Here is an 18,044-nt window from a genome sequence, read left to right on the forward strand (position 1 = left end):
AATCGTCCAAGGTAGAGTTTTTAGCAAAGGCTTGAGCGAAGAGTTCAGCTTTAGAAATAGATGTGATAGCAGTGGTGCCATCTGGTTGAAATAGAGGAGGGAAAGAAGAAGAAGCAAAGTTATTGGAGATATTTTTGGCTAGATGCCAGAAATCACGAGGGGAGGTAGATTTTGAAAGGTTTTGACATTTTCTGTTAATGAAGGAGTTTTTGGCAAGGAGACTTGGCATGGTTCCGGGCAGAAATATAAAGTGCATGATAGAGAGGTGGCCCTTTTGTGGGCCACCTCTCTATCATGTATATCATGAGAACAAGCTGTGTTAAACCAAGGTTTAGAAGGTTTAGGACAAGAAAAAGAGTGAGGAATGTACGCCTCCATGCCAGACACTATCACCTCTGTTATGCGCTCAGCACACAAAGACGGGTCTCTGACACGGAAGCAGCAGTCATTCCAAGGAAAATCAGCAAAATACCTCCTCAGGTCCCCCCAACTGGCAGAGGCAAAACGCCAGAGGCACCTTCGCTTAGGGGGATCCTGAGGAGGGATTGGAGGAACAGGACAAGATAAAGATATGAGATTGTGATCGGAGAAGCCCAATGGAGAAGAAAGGGTGACAGCATAAGCAGAAGGATTAGAGGTCAGGAAAAGGTCAAGAATGTTGGGCGTATCTCCAAGACAGTCAGGAATACGAGTAGGGTGTTGCACCAATTGCTCTAGGTCATGGAGGATAGCAAAGTTGTAGGCTAGTTCACTAGGATGGTCAGTGAAGGGAGAGGAAAGCCAAAGCTGGTGGTGAACATTGAAGTCTCCAAGAATGGAGATCTCTGCAAAAGGGAAGAGAGTCAGAATGTGCTCCACTTTGAAATTAAGTAGTCAAAGAATTTCTTATAGTCAGAGGAGTTAGGTGAGAGGTATACAGCACAGATAGATTTAGTATGAGAGTGACTCTGTAGTTGTAGCCAGATGGAGGAAAACTCAGAAGATTCAAGAGCGTGGGCACGAGAGCAGGTTAAGTCATTGCGCACATAAACGCAGCATCCAGCTCTGGATCGAAAATGAGGATAGAGAAAGTAAGGATATGAAGAAAAAAACTAGAAAGGATACAAAGAATGCCAACGAAGAATTAACACATGAGTACCGGTTAAAGAAAATGAGCCTGCCAACACTGGAACAAAGAGAAAGGGGAGACTGATTTTTTGGAACAGAATGGAAGAAACTGATAATGAGAAACTTGCTTAGAGAAGGAAATACCAGATACATACAAGGCCACGGCAAAACACTAAGAAAAGGAAGATGCTTGAGTCACATAAAGAAATACAGTTTCCTACAGAGAAATAAAGAAGTCTGAACAAGCTCAGTGACGAGGCAGTACTGGCAATGAGTGTGCACAACTTCATGGAAAAACTGGACAAACGTAGACAAGGAGACAGAACCACACAAACGTAACTCAGGTCCTGTAAACTAAGTAAATACACACAAAAAACACACACACACACTTACCTATCCCCTGGTCCTCCCCCTGGTCCTCCTCCTCCTGCAATTTGGCGGCCTGGTGGGGGGTGAGGGTCCACTGGTGCAGGGGGTCGTGTCGCAGCACCTCCACCAGGGTCACCAGCACTTCCCCACTGGCCCTTAGCACTCTCAGGGTCGCCTCACACCATCCTCTCAGAGGGCCCTCGATTCCTAGCACCCCCAGCCCTGCCACCATGTCCTGGGAGAGAGTTAGAAGGAGTGAGTGAGTGAGAGAGGGGAATGTTTACAAGCAAACAAAAACAAACGCCATAAACACCACAAACCGTCCCCGACAAAACCCCAAAGTACTTTACAAACCACAAACACCCCCACACACCCATCATACCTGTGTCATTCTAAAGGGCACCGTCTCTGGAGTGGGCAAGACTTTCCCCAGTTCGAAAGCAATGCCCAGATCGATGTGGATAAGTTCGGCCGTGGTCTTGTCCAGCAGAATGTTCTCCGGGTGTCTGTCTCCCAGCCCAACGATGTAGCCAATGATGGAGCTGGTGGCAACTGACTTAGTGTAGGCAAGACGGCGCTGCAGCCAGGTGTGGGGCGACCGGTACTGCTCCAGGAAGAAGTGCTGGAATACTGGGTGGAAGTGCTCTAAGATGTCCTGTAGGGGGTGGTTAGGTCAGGTCAGGTCAGGGGATATGTGGTTGGGCTGCATTGGGGTGTGTTGGATAATTTGTTTGTTTTGGTTGTAAAAATAATGGTGGTTATTTTGTTTTTTAGTGGTGTTAGGTCTGGTCTGGTCTGCTTTACTTTGGTTAAGCTTGGTTTGGCTGGGTTAGGCTTAGTTTGGCTGGGTTTGGGAATGTCTGGTTAAGTTAAGTTAGGTTAATGAAACACACACACACACACACAGAGAGAGACATCCAAACACGCACTCAACCCCCTTAAACGCACACACAAACTATCCCTCCCTTCAAAACACCCTCAAACACCAAACATACCACAAACACCCTCAGCTTTTCATCGGCACTGCTTCCTTTCACGTTCTTCATCTTCTCCAGGCAGGTTCTTGCGCTGTAATCTTTAGGGAAGTAAGTCTTGTGAGCACCCGTTTTCTTGTCAGCTCCTATAAGGTACCTGCCAAATGCCTGGGTATTTTTGCACCACTGGATTAGCCCACTCCGCTGGCTTAAGGGGACGACCTGATACGTACGCATTGATAGCCCGCAGTCTCTTGTCTCTGCTGACCTTGTTAGGAGCTCGTTCACAATGCCGAATACCTTGTTAGGGAGAGAGAAAGAGAGAGAGGGTTTGGATGGTGTGTTTACTGGGTGTTTTTGTTTGTCTAGATGTCTGTGTGTGTGTGTGTGTGTGTGTGTTTGTGTGTGTGGTTTGGTTTGTTTTCGTATTGTGTGTGGATGAGTGTGTCTGTCTGTCTGTTGGTGTGTGTTTATGGTTATGACACCCACCCAAAACACATCAAACACCCCCAAAATGCAGACACACTCCCAAATATACACCAAAATACCCCCAAAACACACAAAAACACCTTTAAAACACACTAATACACATTCAAACCACATCCAAAACACACTAAAATATCCCCCAAACCTACACCCACACACACACACACATACACACACACACACACACACACAGGTAAATAGAAAAGAGGAAGAATTTCAAGTAACGCTACAGGAAATTAATGAGACCGTCAAAATGTTAGATGTGAGAAAGGCCGCGGGATTGAATGGAATGTCTGAATGGGTACAGAAAGAATGCAGTTACCAGCTTAAAGATAAATTACACACCATCTTACGTGCCACTGTTAATGAAGGATAGTGCCAATAGTGCCACAGGATTGGAGAAGGGTGAATGTTGTGCTCATGTTTACAGGAGATAAACAAGACCCACTAAATTACAGACCAGTTTTCCTGATGAGTGTGGCAGGAAAAACATGTGAAAAGATGATAATAAAAAAAATATAAATAAATAAATAAATAAAATAATAATAATAAATAAATAAATAAATAAATAAATAAATAAATAAATAAATAAATAGAAAATAGACTAAATTTTTGGAAGATAACAAAATCATTACAAGCTGTCAATCTAGTTTTATAAAGAAATCTTGTGTTACCAATTTGTTGCGTCGTTTTCAAGAGCAGCAACAAACATGACGCCACAATTACAAGATCCACCATATGAGGAGAGAGATGGCTGGGCACACTGCAGGTACCTAGATTTAAGAAAAGCTTTTGATAAGGTGCCACACACCAGACTGCTATGGAGACAAGATATATAGCGTAAATGAAAGACTGATGGAACAGATGGAGCATTTCTTAAAAAAAACAGAGATACAAACAGAAATAAGGGATCAGACTGGAGCATTTCTTAAAAAAAAACAGAGATACAAACAGAAATAAGGGATCAGACTGGAGCATTTCTTAAAAAAAACAGAGATACAAACAGAAATAAGGGATCAGACTGGAGCATTTCTTAAAAAAAAACAGAGATACAAACAGAAATAAGGGATCAGACATCAGTATGGAGCCTGGTGTTAAGTGAGGTTCCCCAGGGGTCAGTGTTGCCACCAGTAATGTTTGTGGTGCACATAAATGATAGGGTGGACAACGTATCCAGCTGACGATGCAAAACTTATGAGAAGAGTGAAGGGAACTGAAGATTGTGAAGAATTGCAGATATCTATACAAGGTGTGGGAGTGGAGCAACATGCAATTTAACTCTGGGAAGTGTGAAAAGATGGAGTGTGGAAAAAGTAACAGGTGTAATTATAACTACGACATGGGGAATGAAACAATTAATAAGACAACGGAGGAAAAGATCCGAGTGATATTCTCACAGGAATTATCACCGGAAAAACATAATAAGATAACAGGCGAAACTCTCAGCCTATTAAGAAACATAAGAGTTGCCTTTGCTTATCTAGATGAAGAAATGATGAGGAAAACAATCACCACAATGATACGTCCAAGATTAGAACATGCAGTGGTAATTTGATCACTCATATAAAAAATAAAGTAGATAAATAATAAAATAAATAAATAAATAAATATACACACACACACACACACACACACACACACACACACACACACAAAAGAAAGTTGGAAGGCATACAGAGAGCAGCAACAAACATGACGCCACAATTACAAGATCCACCATATGAGGACAGACTGGCTTTGAAAGGAGACGAGAGAGATGACATGACTGAACCTAACAGACTAGTGAGTGGGACGGAAAACTACATAGGCAAGATCTATTTGTAATGAACGAAAGACGAACGAAGGAACGTGGAGGAAAACTAAAAGCAGCCACCTGCAGAAGTGCCATTAACAGGTTTAGCATCCCTCATACAAGTACCAAGGGGTGGAATGGGCTGGAGGGGGGGAGGGGTGCTAGAAATATTGACAACTAAGGAAAAGTTGGATAAAAAAAAAAAATGTTATGAAGATGGGATAGTATAAGCCTATGTCCTCTCCTGTACATCACACACACACACACACCTGTTCCATCACAGCATCTTGTCTCACATCATCCCTTCCTTTTAGCAGCTCAAAGTTCTTGGCCCCATCAGACGTTCGTGCAGTCAGACGTATTGGTGCGTTAATCCCCCCCACACACATGCCAGCCCCCTCCCAGTCCTGCAGCAGAGGTGGGCTGTACTGGGCGGAGGGCTGCAGGGGGAGGGGCTGCGTCAGGGAAGCTGTGTGGCGGATGGCTGGAAGGTTTCGGAGAGGCTGGTTGCTGGGGATTTCAATCTGTTGGTGAAGGTGAAGGTGGTGATGGCACTGGGAAAAATTCATTCTATTCTATTCATTTATGTTCTTCGTCCTTTTCTCCTTCTTTTCCTCCTACTCCTCCTATTCTTCCATCTATCCTTTTTCCTTCCCCCTCTGCAATACACCCTTCCTTCTCCTCCTCCTCCTCCTCCTCCTACAAATTTTTCTCCTTCTTCTACTCCTCTTCTATATGTCTTTTCTTTTCCTCCTCCTCTTCTTCCTTCCATCCCTCCTTCCTCATCTTTCTCCTCCTTCTCTTCTTCCCTCACCTCCCTTCCAAACACTTCTAAAATTCTTCATTCTTCCCTACTCCTTTCCCTCCTCCTCCTCCTCCTCCTCCTTCTCCTCCATCCATCCATCCTTCTCTTCCTCCTCCTCCTCCTCTTTCAACAAACTCTCATGTTCACCTCTAAAAACATTCCTTCCTCCTCCTCCTCTTCCTTCTTCTCCAAACCTCCCTTCCTCTCATCTCCTGCTCCCCCTTCTTCTCCATCTCTTTCTATTCAATCATTTACCTTTATCATATCCTCTTCCTTTCCCTCTAACCCCTCCTCCTCTTCCTCCTCCTCCTCACCTTGTCGCCAGTCTGGGGTCGAGCCAACGAGCCACACCAGTTAGCCAATGACAAGTAAGCCAGTGAGATCGTTTCAAACTCTACAACATGATCTCTTAATGTCGGGATCCTCTTCAACCTATCCACCAGCTGTTTGGCCGCCTGCACCCTGTCCTGCGGGGGAACGAGGTGGTTAGGGGGTCGTCAGGGTGTGGTAGGGTATATTTAGGGTTGTTAATTGAGTATTTAAGGTTGTTGTTAATCTGTACAGTGTTCAATACATATATATACATAACTCTTAGGTGTTTAGTAAGTATATATACAATTTAGTTTTTAAGCAATATTACGACCTTTAATTTTGTTTGTAAGTATAAGGCTTGTCAGTAACAGTAATAAAGGATGTTTTGACAAGTTTAGTTTGATATGGTTCATGGGATTTTAGGGTGATCTGGGGTTGTTTTCAGGGTTTTAGGGTGATCTGGGATTGTTTTAAGGGTGATTTTGGGGCTTTAAGGGTTTTTAAGGATGATTTAGGGTTTTTTAAGGGTTTTTTTTAGGGTGATCTGGGTTTTTCAGGGTTTTTAGGGTGACCTGGTGGTTTTTCAGGGTTTTTAAGGGTTGCTCCAGTACGGAAGATGTTCGTTTGAGTGTTTTGGAGAGAAAAAAAAGGATATTTTAAAATTCTCTCTATACACACACAAAAAAATGTACATGCAAAGAAATGAAGGCAAAAAAAATGGAAAGAAAATGGAAGGAATGAAAAAAGAAGAGAAAGAAAAAAGGAAAGAAAAGAATAACTAATGAAAGAAAAAGATGAAAAGGCTAGGAGGTGAAAAGAAAAGAAATGCAAAAAGAAAAAGAAGAAAAAGAAAAGAATAAGAAATGAAAGAAAAGAAAGGAGTAAGAAATTAAAAAGAAAAAGAAGAAAAAAAAAGAAAAGATGAAGAAGAAAAGAAAAAAGAAAATAAGAAAGAAAGAGAAAAGAAAAATCAAGAAATAAAAAGAATAAAAGAAAAAAACAAAGAAAAAGAAGAAGGAAAAAATGCAACACACACACACACACACACACACACACACCTCCTCTGTGACTTGGGGCTCCTTCCTGCGCCCCGTCGTCTGGAACTGATCATCAGCGTGGGCATGTGCGAGCGCGTAGATCACTGGCAGGGTGTGGTGGGGGTGGTCGCCGCACACACGCACTGCAACACACACACACACACACACACACAAACAATTCAATTAGGTTTATTATAGTAGTTTAAGATAAAATAAAACATAATAAATCTAATTCAAATAATATTCTTTTTATGTATGACTAATTGTAATTTTAATATGGCAAAGCATTAACACACACACACACACACACACACACACACACACACACACACACACACACACACACACACACACATGCGGACATGGACATTTGTGTACTCTGTGGTGTTTTTTTAATATTTTTTTGTATTGAGTTGCTTTATTTTTTTTGTGTGTTTTGGTTGACTGTTCATTAAGAAAACAGCAGTGAAGTAAATAAATAAGTGGATAAATATAATAACATGATAATTTTCAAACAAATAATAAATAAATAAATAAATAAATAAATAAATAACTTGGCAATTTTCAGACACAAACCCTGAAAGAATATAAACATAAATAATAAATAAACAAATAAGCAAATAAATAAATAAATAAATAAACAAATAAATAAATAAATAAATAAATAACTTGGCAATTTTCAAACGCATCTCTAAAAGAACCAAGGGAAAAAATAATAGGTGTAAATAAAACAAAAATATAAATGCTGTAAATTAATAAAAAAAAAAAGATCAATAAAAAAGGGAACCAAAACAAAGGAAGAACAGGTTAAAACACACAAATAAATAAATAAATGAATAAATAAATAAGAAAAAAGAAAACTAACTTCCAAACAAATAAGAAAAATTAAAAAAACAAATAAAAACAACAACCAATACGTAAACACAAATAAATAAATAAATAAATAAATAAATAAATGAATAACAAAAAAATTAAAAAAAATGAAAAAATGAAAAATAAATGAATAAAACACACACACAAAACAGAATAAATACACAAAACACAAAATAAAATACAAAAAAAAGAAAAAAATAATAATAATAACAATAATAATAATAATAATAATAATAATAATAATAATAACAACAACAACAACACACAAACATAAGCCACAGGAAGCCAGAAGAAAACGGAATGACTCACACAGGAGCTGGGAGAGAACAGAGGGGAAGCTGAGGGGCAGGTGTGCATTGTGGGTAGACAGGCGGGCCACCAGCTGGTACAGGAGGGGGACAAAATGATGGCTCTTCACCTGACACCCATGCTCAGACATCTGTGTGTGGAGAGAGAGAGAGAGAGAGAGATGGGTTAGGGGTGTTTGAGTTGGTTTTGAGGCTGTTTGGGTGTGTTTTGGGGTGTTTAGGTGTGTTTTTGGGGTGTTTGGGTGTGTTTTTGGAGTGTTTTTGGAGTGTTTTGGGGTGTTTTGGTGTGTTTTGGTGTGCTTTGGGGTGTTTTGGGTGTATTTTGGAGTGTTTTGGGTGTTTTGGGGTGTTTTGGTGTGTTCTGCTGTGTTTTGGGGTGTTTTGGTGTGTTTTGGGGTGTTTGGGTGTGTTTTTGGAGTGTTTTGGTGTGTTTGGGTGTGTTTTGGGGTGTTTCGGTGTGTTTCGGTGTGTTTTGGGGTGTTTGGGTGTGCTTTTTGGAGTGTTTTGGGTGTGTTTTGGTGTGTTTTGGGGTGTTTTGGGTTGTTTTGGTGTGTTTTGGTGTGTTTTGGGGTGTTTGGGTATGTTTTGTGGGTGTTTTGGAGTGTTTTGGGTGTGTTTTGGGGTGTTTTGGGGTGTTTTGGGTGTGTTTTGGTGTGTTTTGTGGGTGTTTTGGTGTGTTTTGTGGGTGTTTTGGTGTGTTTTGGTGTGTTTTGGGTGTGTTTTGGGATATTCTGGGTGTTTTGGGGTGTTTAGGGTGTGTCTTGAGGGTGTTTTGGTGTGTTTTATGGTGTTTTAGTTGTCACACCCATAAACTCCCAGAAGACACATGTATATACACACAAAAACATCCCCAAATACATGACTTGAAAATGGACCACAAAAAAAAAACAAATAAATAAATAAAATAAATAAAATAAAATAAATAAATAAATAAATAAAATAAAAATGAATAAATATATAACTTGAAAAAACCCCCAACATTTTAACTAATAAGCAATAAGAAAGAGAAAAGGAAACACAGCTTATTTAAAAAGAAAGGATAAAAACAGTAAAACACACACACACACACACACACACACACACACACACACACACACACTTTAACTAATAACAAATAAAAAAAACAGCTTAGGAAAAAAAAAAAAAAAAAAAAACACCCACCATAGCATTGACCTCCTCCTTGGCACAGTTCTGCAGCCACAGTGCCACGACTCGATAGGTGAGGAGGTGGTGCGTGGAGGTCATGGCCAGGCAGGTGAGGTGTGCCTTCAGTGCTGTCAGCAGGTAGGTCTGCTCCTCCCTCTCCAGCTCACTCAGGAACTCCACGTCAATGTTGATGTTCCTCTGTAGCAGCACCATCTTTCTGTAGCCGGGTTGCAAGGTGCCAGGGTTTTTATAAGGGAAGTTGCTGTTTTTTTTCTAGGGATCTACTGATTTTTCTGGCAATCTACTGATTTTCTCAAGTGATCTGATTTTTTCTGAGATCTACTGATTTTTCTGGCGATTTACTGATTTTTCTGGAAATTTACTGATTTTTCTGGAGATCTACTGATTTTCTATGGTATTTCTGCTTTATAAGGGCATGTGCTGACATTCCTTCACTTCCCAAAAAACTACTATACCTGCCTACCCCTACACTGCCAAACACCCTAAAAAAAACCCAACACCCTTCCAAACACCTCAAAACACCCCTAAACACCTCAAAACACACACACACTCCTTCCAAGCACCCCAAAAGCTGTTATCCTCACTTTTTCAGCTCATTCCAGTCAGCTGTCTTCTCCCGGCACCCCTTGACCAAGTTGTCCAGTCTCTGCAGCTCTGCCCTGGATCGCTGGATGGTGGTACGTTTGGCCTGGCTCGCATCACTCTCCAAATGACTGTGCACTTGTTGGTACAGCTGGTCTGCGTACTGGGCCAGGTGTTGGTGGCTTGTCTCTAAGATGTCCTGGCTTTCCTTGTCTGTAGATGCACGGGAAATGTTCAGGGTGTGGTGGAGGGGGTGAAAGTGTGTCTAGCTGGTTACTGAATTAAATGACTGTTTTTCAAGGTTGCAGAGATGGGTAGCCAGGTTCTCAAGAGTGTTTCTCCTGTTGATAGAGTGGAAATGTTGTTAATCTGTCACTAGAACCGTAAAAACATCCTTAAAAAGCTGTGTGTCACTTCAACTACAGCCTTTGGAAAGTAGTGGAGGTTCTCAAGAGTGTTTCTCCTGTTAATAATGCAGAAATGTTGTTAATCTGTCACTACAACCATAAAAACACCCTTAAAAACCCATGTGTCACTTCAACTACAGCCTTTGGAAAGTAGTGGAGGTTCTCAAGAGTGTTTCTCCTGTTAATAATGCAGAAATGTTGTCAATCTGTCACTGGAACCGTAAAAACACCCTTGAAAACCCGCATGTCACTTCAACTACAGCCTTGGGAAAGTAGTGGAGGTGGTGCCAGAGATGTTGGAGAATACAGACAGACACACATGCCCAACCTGTGTCGTGGTGGAGCAGTGTGGCAGTGGCGCGGTTGAAGTATTCCTCTATAATAGTACGCGGTGGCAGACTTCTTGCCTCCATCAGCAACTCTCCAAGGAAAGTGAGGGCCTGGCTTAACACCTTCTGCTGCCCCAACCCCTCCTGCCCCTGTGTGAGAGAGAGAGAGAGAGAGAGAGAGAGAGAGAGAGAGAGAGAGAGAGAGAGAGAGAGAGAGAGAGAGAGAGAGAGAGAGAGAGAGAGAGAGAGAGAGAGAGTTTGTTATTTTTAGTTCTTATGACACACACACACACACACACACACACACACACACACACACACACACACACACACACACACACACACACACCATTTCTCTCTCTCTCTCTCACACACACCATCTCTCTCTCTCTCTCTCTCTCTCTCACACACACACACACACACACACACACACACACACACACACACACACACACACACACACCGTTTCTCTCTCTCTCTCTCTCTCTCTCTCTCTCTCTCTCTCTCTCACACACACACACACACACACACCATTTCCCTCTCTCTCTCTCTCTCTCTCTCTCTCTCTCTCTCTCTCTCACACACACACACACACACACACACCATTTCTCTCTCTATCTCTCTCTCTCTCACACACACACACACACACACACACACACAATCTCACACACACACGACAAATTAATTCTAGAAACACACACACACACACACACACACACACACACACACACACACACACACACACACACACACACACACACACACACACACCTCCATATCCCTCAGCAGGCCAGTGAGGGTGTGCCTGGCCCTCTGCACATCCCCTGCAGCCCTGGCCACTTCTGCCTCCTCCAGTCTTGTCAGGTTGGCCAGCTTGGGGGGCACGGCCAGCTGGGAGGCCCACAGGACGGCCGCCTCGGAGGCCACCACGCCCCGGGCCCTGTCCCCTGACTCCCTGGCCAGCTTGCTTTTGGCCAGCTGAGGAGATAGACAAGGATTAGATAGGGATGGACAGGGATAGATAGAGGAATATATAGGAGATTGAATAGATAAGGAATAGATAGAATAGATAGAATGATTTTGTCTTATCAACTCCCCTCCTGTACCTGACCAACTATCTAACCTAGCCTAACCTACCTGACTAACCTAACCTAACCTAACCTAACCTAACCTCTTAACTCTTTCAACATCTGTAATAGCCCCAGCGAGGAGGCAAAGTCAATTAAGTGGATATATTTTTCAGTGAAGCCAGAATAAAGTTTTGAGTTGCCTTTAAAGCACAAATTTCCAAGTGGTTTATGATTCTAGGGGGCAGGCAGGACTTGTAGGACACACACACACACACACACACACACACACACACTCACCAAGGTCCGATGCAGCAACCCCTCCACCTCCTGCTTCCTGCCGTCCTCACACACACCAGTCAGGGCCTTCAGCACAGACACCCTCGCTGCCATCACCTCCTCCTTGTGTTTGTACCCCACTGTGCCCATGTCCTCCTTGCCCCTCCATGCCTCCTCCAGGTCAAGCAGGGAGTGTCCATTTGACCCAGGGCAGCTCAAGTCACCCACACACCTCGCCGCGTCCTCAATTTCGTTCAGGACTTGCAGGTGTGTCAGGATTGGGTACATGAGGCTGGTGCTCTCTGCCCGGCTCTGGAAGGAGTGGTGGTGGTGGTGGTGGTGGTAAAGTATTACAGGTAAACTGCATGTAGACAAAAACAAAAACAGTAAAGAAAAGTGTGTGTGTGTGTGTGTGTGTGTGTGTGTGTGTGTGTGTGTGTGTGTGTGTGTGTGTGTGTGTGTGTGTGTGTGTGTGTGTGTGGTGACTCACCAGACTGAGTGTGGTGGTGATGGCAGTGCGTGCTGCGGTGGTGTGGTGGTGCAGGGCAGGCAGGTCGTGGTAGTGCAGGCAGCGCAGCGCCTCAAAGATGTGTCTGTGTGGCCGGCCCTCCTCCCCCACCCCGCCCCGGCCTGCTGCCCCATCCTCCTCCCAGCGGCACAGCCTCCATGCTGCCTCCCAGCGTGCCTGCCTGCCCTCACTGGGATCCATCGGGCCATGAGGGGCGGCCCTGGAGGTTAGCAGAGTCCCCAAGGTGTGGTGCAGGCCCAGGGCAGCCAGGGTGTGGTGCAGGCCAGCGCGGTGGTGCGCGGCGTCACACAGGGCCAGGGCGGCCAGCCAGTCCCCGCGGTGGTGGCAAAGGGCCAGCCTGGCGGGCGTGTCCTGTACCACACCTGCGGCGATGCAGCCCTGCACGCCCGCCCCATCCCCCAGCGTCCTGCAAACCTGCAGCAGTAGTTGCCCTGCCGCCGCTGCCTCGGCGTGCCCTGCCACCTGGCCACAGGGCGGCCCCTGCAGGCGGCGTGTGATGGCTGCTGTGCCATGCTCTGGGGAAGAGTCGCGCACCATCTGCTCGTGGTGCAGCTGCAGGTACAGCAGTGCTGAGAAGTGTGCGCCACAGTGGTGTGCTGCACCAGCCACCTGCAGGTAGTTGAGGGCCAGCCACTGGTTGGTGTCGAAGGGTGTGGCGATGCGGCGGCCGTGGCGGCCCATTGGCGGCAGCTGCTGCAGCCTGAGGTGCTCCACAACAGCTAGGCCGGCCTGCACCGCTGCCCGGCCAGCCCTCCCCCCCACATCCTGGCTGTGCCGGGTGAAGAAGGCCGACATCTGGCGGGACAGCACGTCCCTGCGGCCGCCAGGGTCCGTGGCCAGGGCCGAGTGCACCAGCAGTGGCAGGGCCAGCGCACTGAACTCTGGCCGAAGGGCACACAGCGGCAGCAGTGGTGGTGCCACCTCTGTGCCGCAGCCGGCCGTGATGAGGCAGCGGGCCAGGCCACACACCCAGGCCTCATACCCCCCCTCCCCCACCTCCCACACCCCCTCTGCCCCAACTATCTGCTGGTAGGCCATCCCATCCACCCCACCGCCAGCCCCAACCCCTGCCCTGGACCGGCCCTCGGGCAGCAGGGGCCGCAGCTCCTCCCTGGCAGTTGGGGGCAGCTCCTGCAGTGCTGCCTGGCCCTGCTGGGTTGCCAGCACACCCTGCAGGGCCTGGGCAGCCGCCTCCTCCACCTCAACCTCCCCGCAGGCCAGGTAGCCATGCAGGGCCAGCAGCAGACGGCCCACATACCCCAGGTCCACCTCACCCTCCCTCAGGGCCAGGGCCACCTCTCCCTCACTGACCAGGAACACAGGTGTGGCCAGACTCAGTGGCCCCAGCTCCCCCAGGCAGCGACACGCCTCCTGGGCCACTGCCCCGACCTTGCTGGCTGCCAGGCTCACCAGGCGATGGGCCAGGCGGTGGCCGCGACTCTCCCGTCCCGGCCCCGTCCCACCAAACAGCTCAGCCACCTGGTCCCGGGTGTTCTGCAGCAGGCTGGCCATGTGGGCCAGGTGGTGGGTGGCCACAGCCTGGGGTGGTGTGGCCAGGAAGTTGTCCACCTCGTCACATAGGTCCGGGCGGCCCCGACAGGCGGCAACCACTCTATGGTGCTGCTCCCTCAGGGCAGCCAGGGCGGGGCAGTGTGGTGGGCTAGGCATGGCCGGCAGGGCAGCCAGGGCAGCCCGCACCTCAACATCTTCACAGTCTAGCAGCAGCTCCAGCACGCCGGCCGCCCCTGCCACCCCCACGGCCCTAGGCTGGGTCAGCAATGGCAGCAGGCGGCCAAACAGCACAGGGACGGCCGGCGCCAGATGGCCAGGAAGGACGTTCAACGCAGTGGTCACCACACGGTGTAGCAGGGCCAGGCAGCGGTGGACCAGGTGGGGCCCCAGGCAGCTCAGGGGCTCCAGGTGGGCCGTCAGCAGATGCAGCAGCATGCGCAGCAGGTAGTGCGCCGCCCCAGCCAGCTGTGCGGCCAGCAGGGGCAGGGCAGCCTCCACCAGTGTGGCAGTGGCTGTGATGGCCCGCCGTGCTGCCTCGGGGGAGGTGCTGCGGCCCACACCCTGCACCACGCCCTGCACTACACCATGCAGCTCCCGCCGCCCCCACACCACTGCCACCAGCTGCCCATCCTGCAGGGGAGAGTGGTGGTGGTGACGGTGGTGGTAACAACAGAAGTGGTGATGCTGACAACACACAATGTAGGAAGGAAACACACACACACACACACACACACACACACACACACACGACTCCCTCCCAAACACTCACACATAAACACAAGCAAAAAAACACACAAACAAACACAAACACCCTAAAAAACAAACACCAACAAAAACAAACACCCCCAGAACAAACATAAGCACACAACAAACACACAAACACACAAACACACTCTCTCACAGGGCTCCAAACACCCAAACACACACACATACCTTTCTGAAAATACCTCCAATGAACTTCATGGTGGCTTGAATGACCTCTGGGGGGAAGGAAGGGGGAGGCGGGGGCACCACCACCTCCCCCTCCACCCAGGGCTGAGGGTCGTGGGCCAAACGGAGGAGGTGGAGAGTAATGTCACCTATGTGTGTTGTCAGCATGTTTGTAAACACTTCGGTTCCAAACGTGCGTTCTATTTGCTTGTATTGTCGCCTGCCTGCTTGGATCTGTGTTTGTTTTGAGTGTTAGTGAGTGTTTGGGGGTGTTTTGGGTGTGTTTGTGTGTGTTTTGGATGTGTTTGTGTGTGTTTTAGGTGTGTTTTGGGTGTGTTTGTGAATGTTTGGGTATGTTTGTGAGTGGTTGTGTGTGTGTATGTGTGTTTGGGTGTGTTTGTGGGTGTGTTTGTGAGTGTTTTGGGTGTGTTTGTGTGTTTTGGGTGTGTTTGTGAATGTTTGGGTATGTTTGTGAGTGGTTGTGTGTTTGTATGTGTGTTTGGGTGTGTTTGTGGGTATTTTTGGGTGTGTTTGTGAGTGTTTTGGGTGTATTTGTGTGTGTTTGTGGGTGTTTGGGTGTGTTTATGGGTGTTTTGTGTGTGTTTGTGGGTGTTTTGTGTGTTTGTGTGTGTGTTAAGAAAAAAAAGGAAGGTTAGTATTAGGAAGATGGACTCTCTCTCTCTCTCTCTCTCTCTCTCTCTCTCTCTCTCACACACACACAAACACACCTAAACACCCCAAAAAACACCCCAAACACCCAAATACCCACCTTCGCCTCCCCCAGACGCATTCCCTCGGCCGCCACACCCTCAGCTGCAATATAAGGAAAAACTCGCGCCATCAGGAAGGGAAAAGCATCCTTGAAGAGGCCCTTAACACCGCCTTCACACCCCTCGGCCAGCTCCTCTATCCCCTCCTTGGCATCGCACTCCAGCAGCACCGGCAAGAGGGCACTGCGGTGTTCTGCAAGGAAAGCACCTGCAGTTTTGTAGCCAAATGCTGTGCTGGGAAAGGCTGTGATGCTGTGACGGTGCTGGAGCCATTGGGAGGTGAGGTACTGGAGGTTAGAGGCCAGAAGCTGCTGTGGGGAGGTGCGCTTGGCTTTGCTGATGCTGTGGAAGAGAGTGTCAGTGAGTGTGTGTGTGTGTGTAGGAAGGAGGGAAGGAGAGGAATAAAGGGAGAAAGGGAGAAGAAATGAAAGAAGAAAGGATGGATGAGGAGAAAATGAGGACAAGAAAGGGAAGGAGAGAGAGGAGGAAGAAAGGAGAGAGAAAGAAAAAGGATAGATAAGAAGGAAAGGGGAAGAGAGGAAGGGAAGGAGAAAGAGAGAGGAGGAAGAAAGGAGGAAGAGAAAGGAAGATAAAATTAAAGAAAAAAGGATGAGAATGGAGGAGGTGAGGGAAGGAGAGAGAGGAGGAAGAGAGAGAAAGGAAGAAAAAATGAAGGAGAGAAGAAAGGATGGATGAGAAGGAAAGGAGGAAAAGACAATTGAGAGAGAGAGAGAGAGAGAGAGAGAGAGAGAGAGAGAGAGAGAGAGAGAGAGAGAGAGAGAGAGAGAGAGAGAGAGAGAGAGAGAGAGAGAGAGAGAGAGAGAGAGAGAGAGAGAGAGAGAGAGAGAGAGAGAGAGAGAGAGAGAGAGAGAGAAACATTAAACATCAAAAGAAGGAAGAAAAAAGAAGAAAAAAGCAACCAAGCAAGAAATAAATAAAGAAAAAAAACACTCAGTAAAACAAAACATCCAAACACACACACACACACACACACACACACACACACACACACACACACACACAGCCTCACCAAGTCAACAGCTGCAACAGAAGGGGAGCCTCAATCTTGTACACAGGGACAGACAAGCAGAGAGCAAACAGTGCCTTGCTCTCTAGGTAGGGCGAGGAGGCCGCCAAACACCCCAGACTTAGCAGGAAACTTGCACACCGATTCCTCCTCTCATCTGGCAGCAAGTCTTCATTGGGTGAGTCCTGGGGGTGGTGGGGGGTAAGTATGGTTAGGTTAGGGACTGACACTGGAGGAAAGAAAGCAGAGAGGGTTAGGTTAGGGAGTGACACTGGAGAAAAGAAGGCAGAGAGACCTAATAGTGATAAATAGAATACAAAAGGGAATAGAGGAGATTGAAATAGACTTACTGATCAAGAAGACTAGCGGTAAAAGACACAGCAACAGATTGAAAGAGAACACATACAGAAGAGACCTCAAGAGACCTTTCCATGCTGATGTATAGCAGCTTGGAACGAACTCAATGAAGAGGCTGTGTGTGCTATAACAACACATGAACTTACGGTGAACTGAGATGCTAAGAAATGTAGAGACAGGGGAACACGAACCTATGTATGGCTCTTGGGTAAACACACACACACACACACATACCAAATGTTGCCATCACTCAATAAGTTCAATAGTATTAATAGAAAAAATAAATAAAAATAAAAAATAAATAATAATAATAATAATAATAATAATAATAATAATAATAATAATAATAATAATAATAATAATAATAATATGAAAAGAAGAAGAAGAAAATGAAGATAATCCAAGCTAAAACACACCAAAAAATACCCAAAATGCACCAAAAACACACTGAAACACACCCAAACACCAAAACACACCAAAAACACCAAAACACACACCCAAAACACACTGAAACACACCAAAACACACCAAAAACACCAAAAAATACATCCAAATACAAAAACACACACCGAAACACCAAAACACACCAAAAACACACACAAACACCAAAACAACCATAAAAAAAACAAAAAAAACACACCAAAACACCCAAAAAACACAAAAAAAACACACTTACCGACACATTTAAAGACTCCAGCACAATCTGGTACACCTCCTCAAACACTCTGTCCTGGTGTTGTGCATCTATCACACCACCACCGTCGCCACCACCACTGTCACCACCGCCAATAACAAGGATGCGGACAGACACGGCAGCTCGGAGTCTCAGCTCATTGGTCTTGCTGTTTAAAAGGTCAACAATCTTGCCACACCTGTCGTGATCTGGAATCTCGTAGTGTGACCAGGTGCGTTTGGGGTCGACCTGGTGGGGTAGAGGGGAGGAGAGGGGGTAGGGGTGGGGTACGGAAAGGCTTGAGTGTGTTTAGATGTGTTTTTTTGAGGTTTTTTGTGGGTTTGAGTGCATT

The 18,044-nt window shown here is 46.3% G+C and overlaps 1 protein-coding gene across 2 annotated transcripts in view; it reads right to left on the reverse strand.

Annotated features, from left to right (window-relative positions):
* Nucleotides 1-18,044, reverse strand: part of LOC135096418 (serine-protein kinase ATM-like) — a 43,914-nt gene that overhangs the window by 2,755 nt on the left and 23,115 nt on the right. The window contains exons 22-38 of one of the 2 annotated variants that reach the window (XM_063997908.1): nt 17,696-17,941; nt 16,666-16,847; nt 15,635-15,977; nt 14,869-15,099; nt 12,385-14,565; nt 11,916-12,206; nt 11,320-11,526; nt 10,548-10,698; nt 9,815-10,025; nt 9,225-9,426; nt 8,065-8,194; nt 6,904-7,025; nt 5,848-6,000; nt 4,998-5,252; nt 2,472-2,750; nt 1,859-2,131; nt 1,501-1,711 (exon numbers count right to left, since the gene is read on the reverse strand). In XM_063997908.1, the coding sequence (XP_063853978.1) occupies nt 1,501-1,711; nt 1,859-2,131; nt 2,472-2,750; nt 4,998-5,252; nt 5,848-6,000; nt 6,904-7,025; nt 8,065-8,194; nt 9,225-9,426; nt 9,815-10,025; nt 10,548-10,698; nt 11,320-11,526; nt 11,916-12,206; nt 12,385-14,565; nt 14,869-15,099; nt 15,635-15,977; nt 16,666-16,847; nt 17,696-17,941 (5,668 nt within the window). Of the gene's footprint in view, nt 1-1,500; nt 1,712-1,858; nt 2,132-2,471; nt 2,751-3,610; nt 3,710-4,997; nt 5,253-5,847; nt 6,001-6,903; nt 7,026-8,064; nt 8,195-9,224; nt 9,427-9,814; nt 10,026-10,547; nt 10,699-11,319; nt 11,527-11,915; nt 12,207-12,384; nt 14,566-14,868; nt 15,100-15,634; nt 15,978-16,665; nt 16,848-17,695; nt 17,942-18,044 lie in introns of those variants that run through there. The other variant, XM_063997909.1, reaches the window with a different exon arrangement.

This window comes from Scylla paramamosain, unplaced genomic scaffold, assembly GCF_035594125.1.
Source record: "Scylla paramamosain isolate STU-SP2022 unplaced genomic scaffold, ASM3559412v1 Contig4, whole genome shotgun sequence".
Taxonomy (NCBI): Eukaryota; Metazoa; Arthropoda; class Malacostraca; order Decapoda; family Portunidae; genus Scylla; species Scylla paramamosain.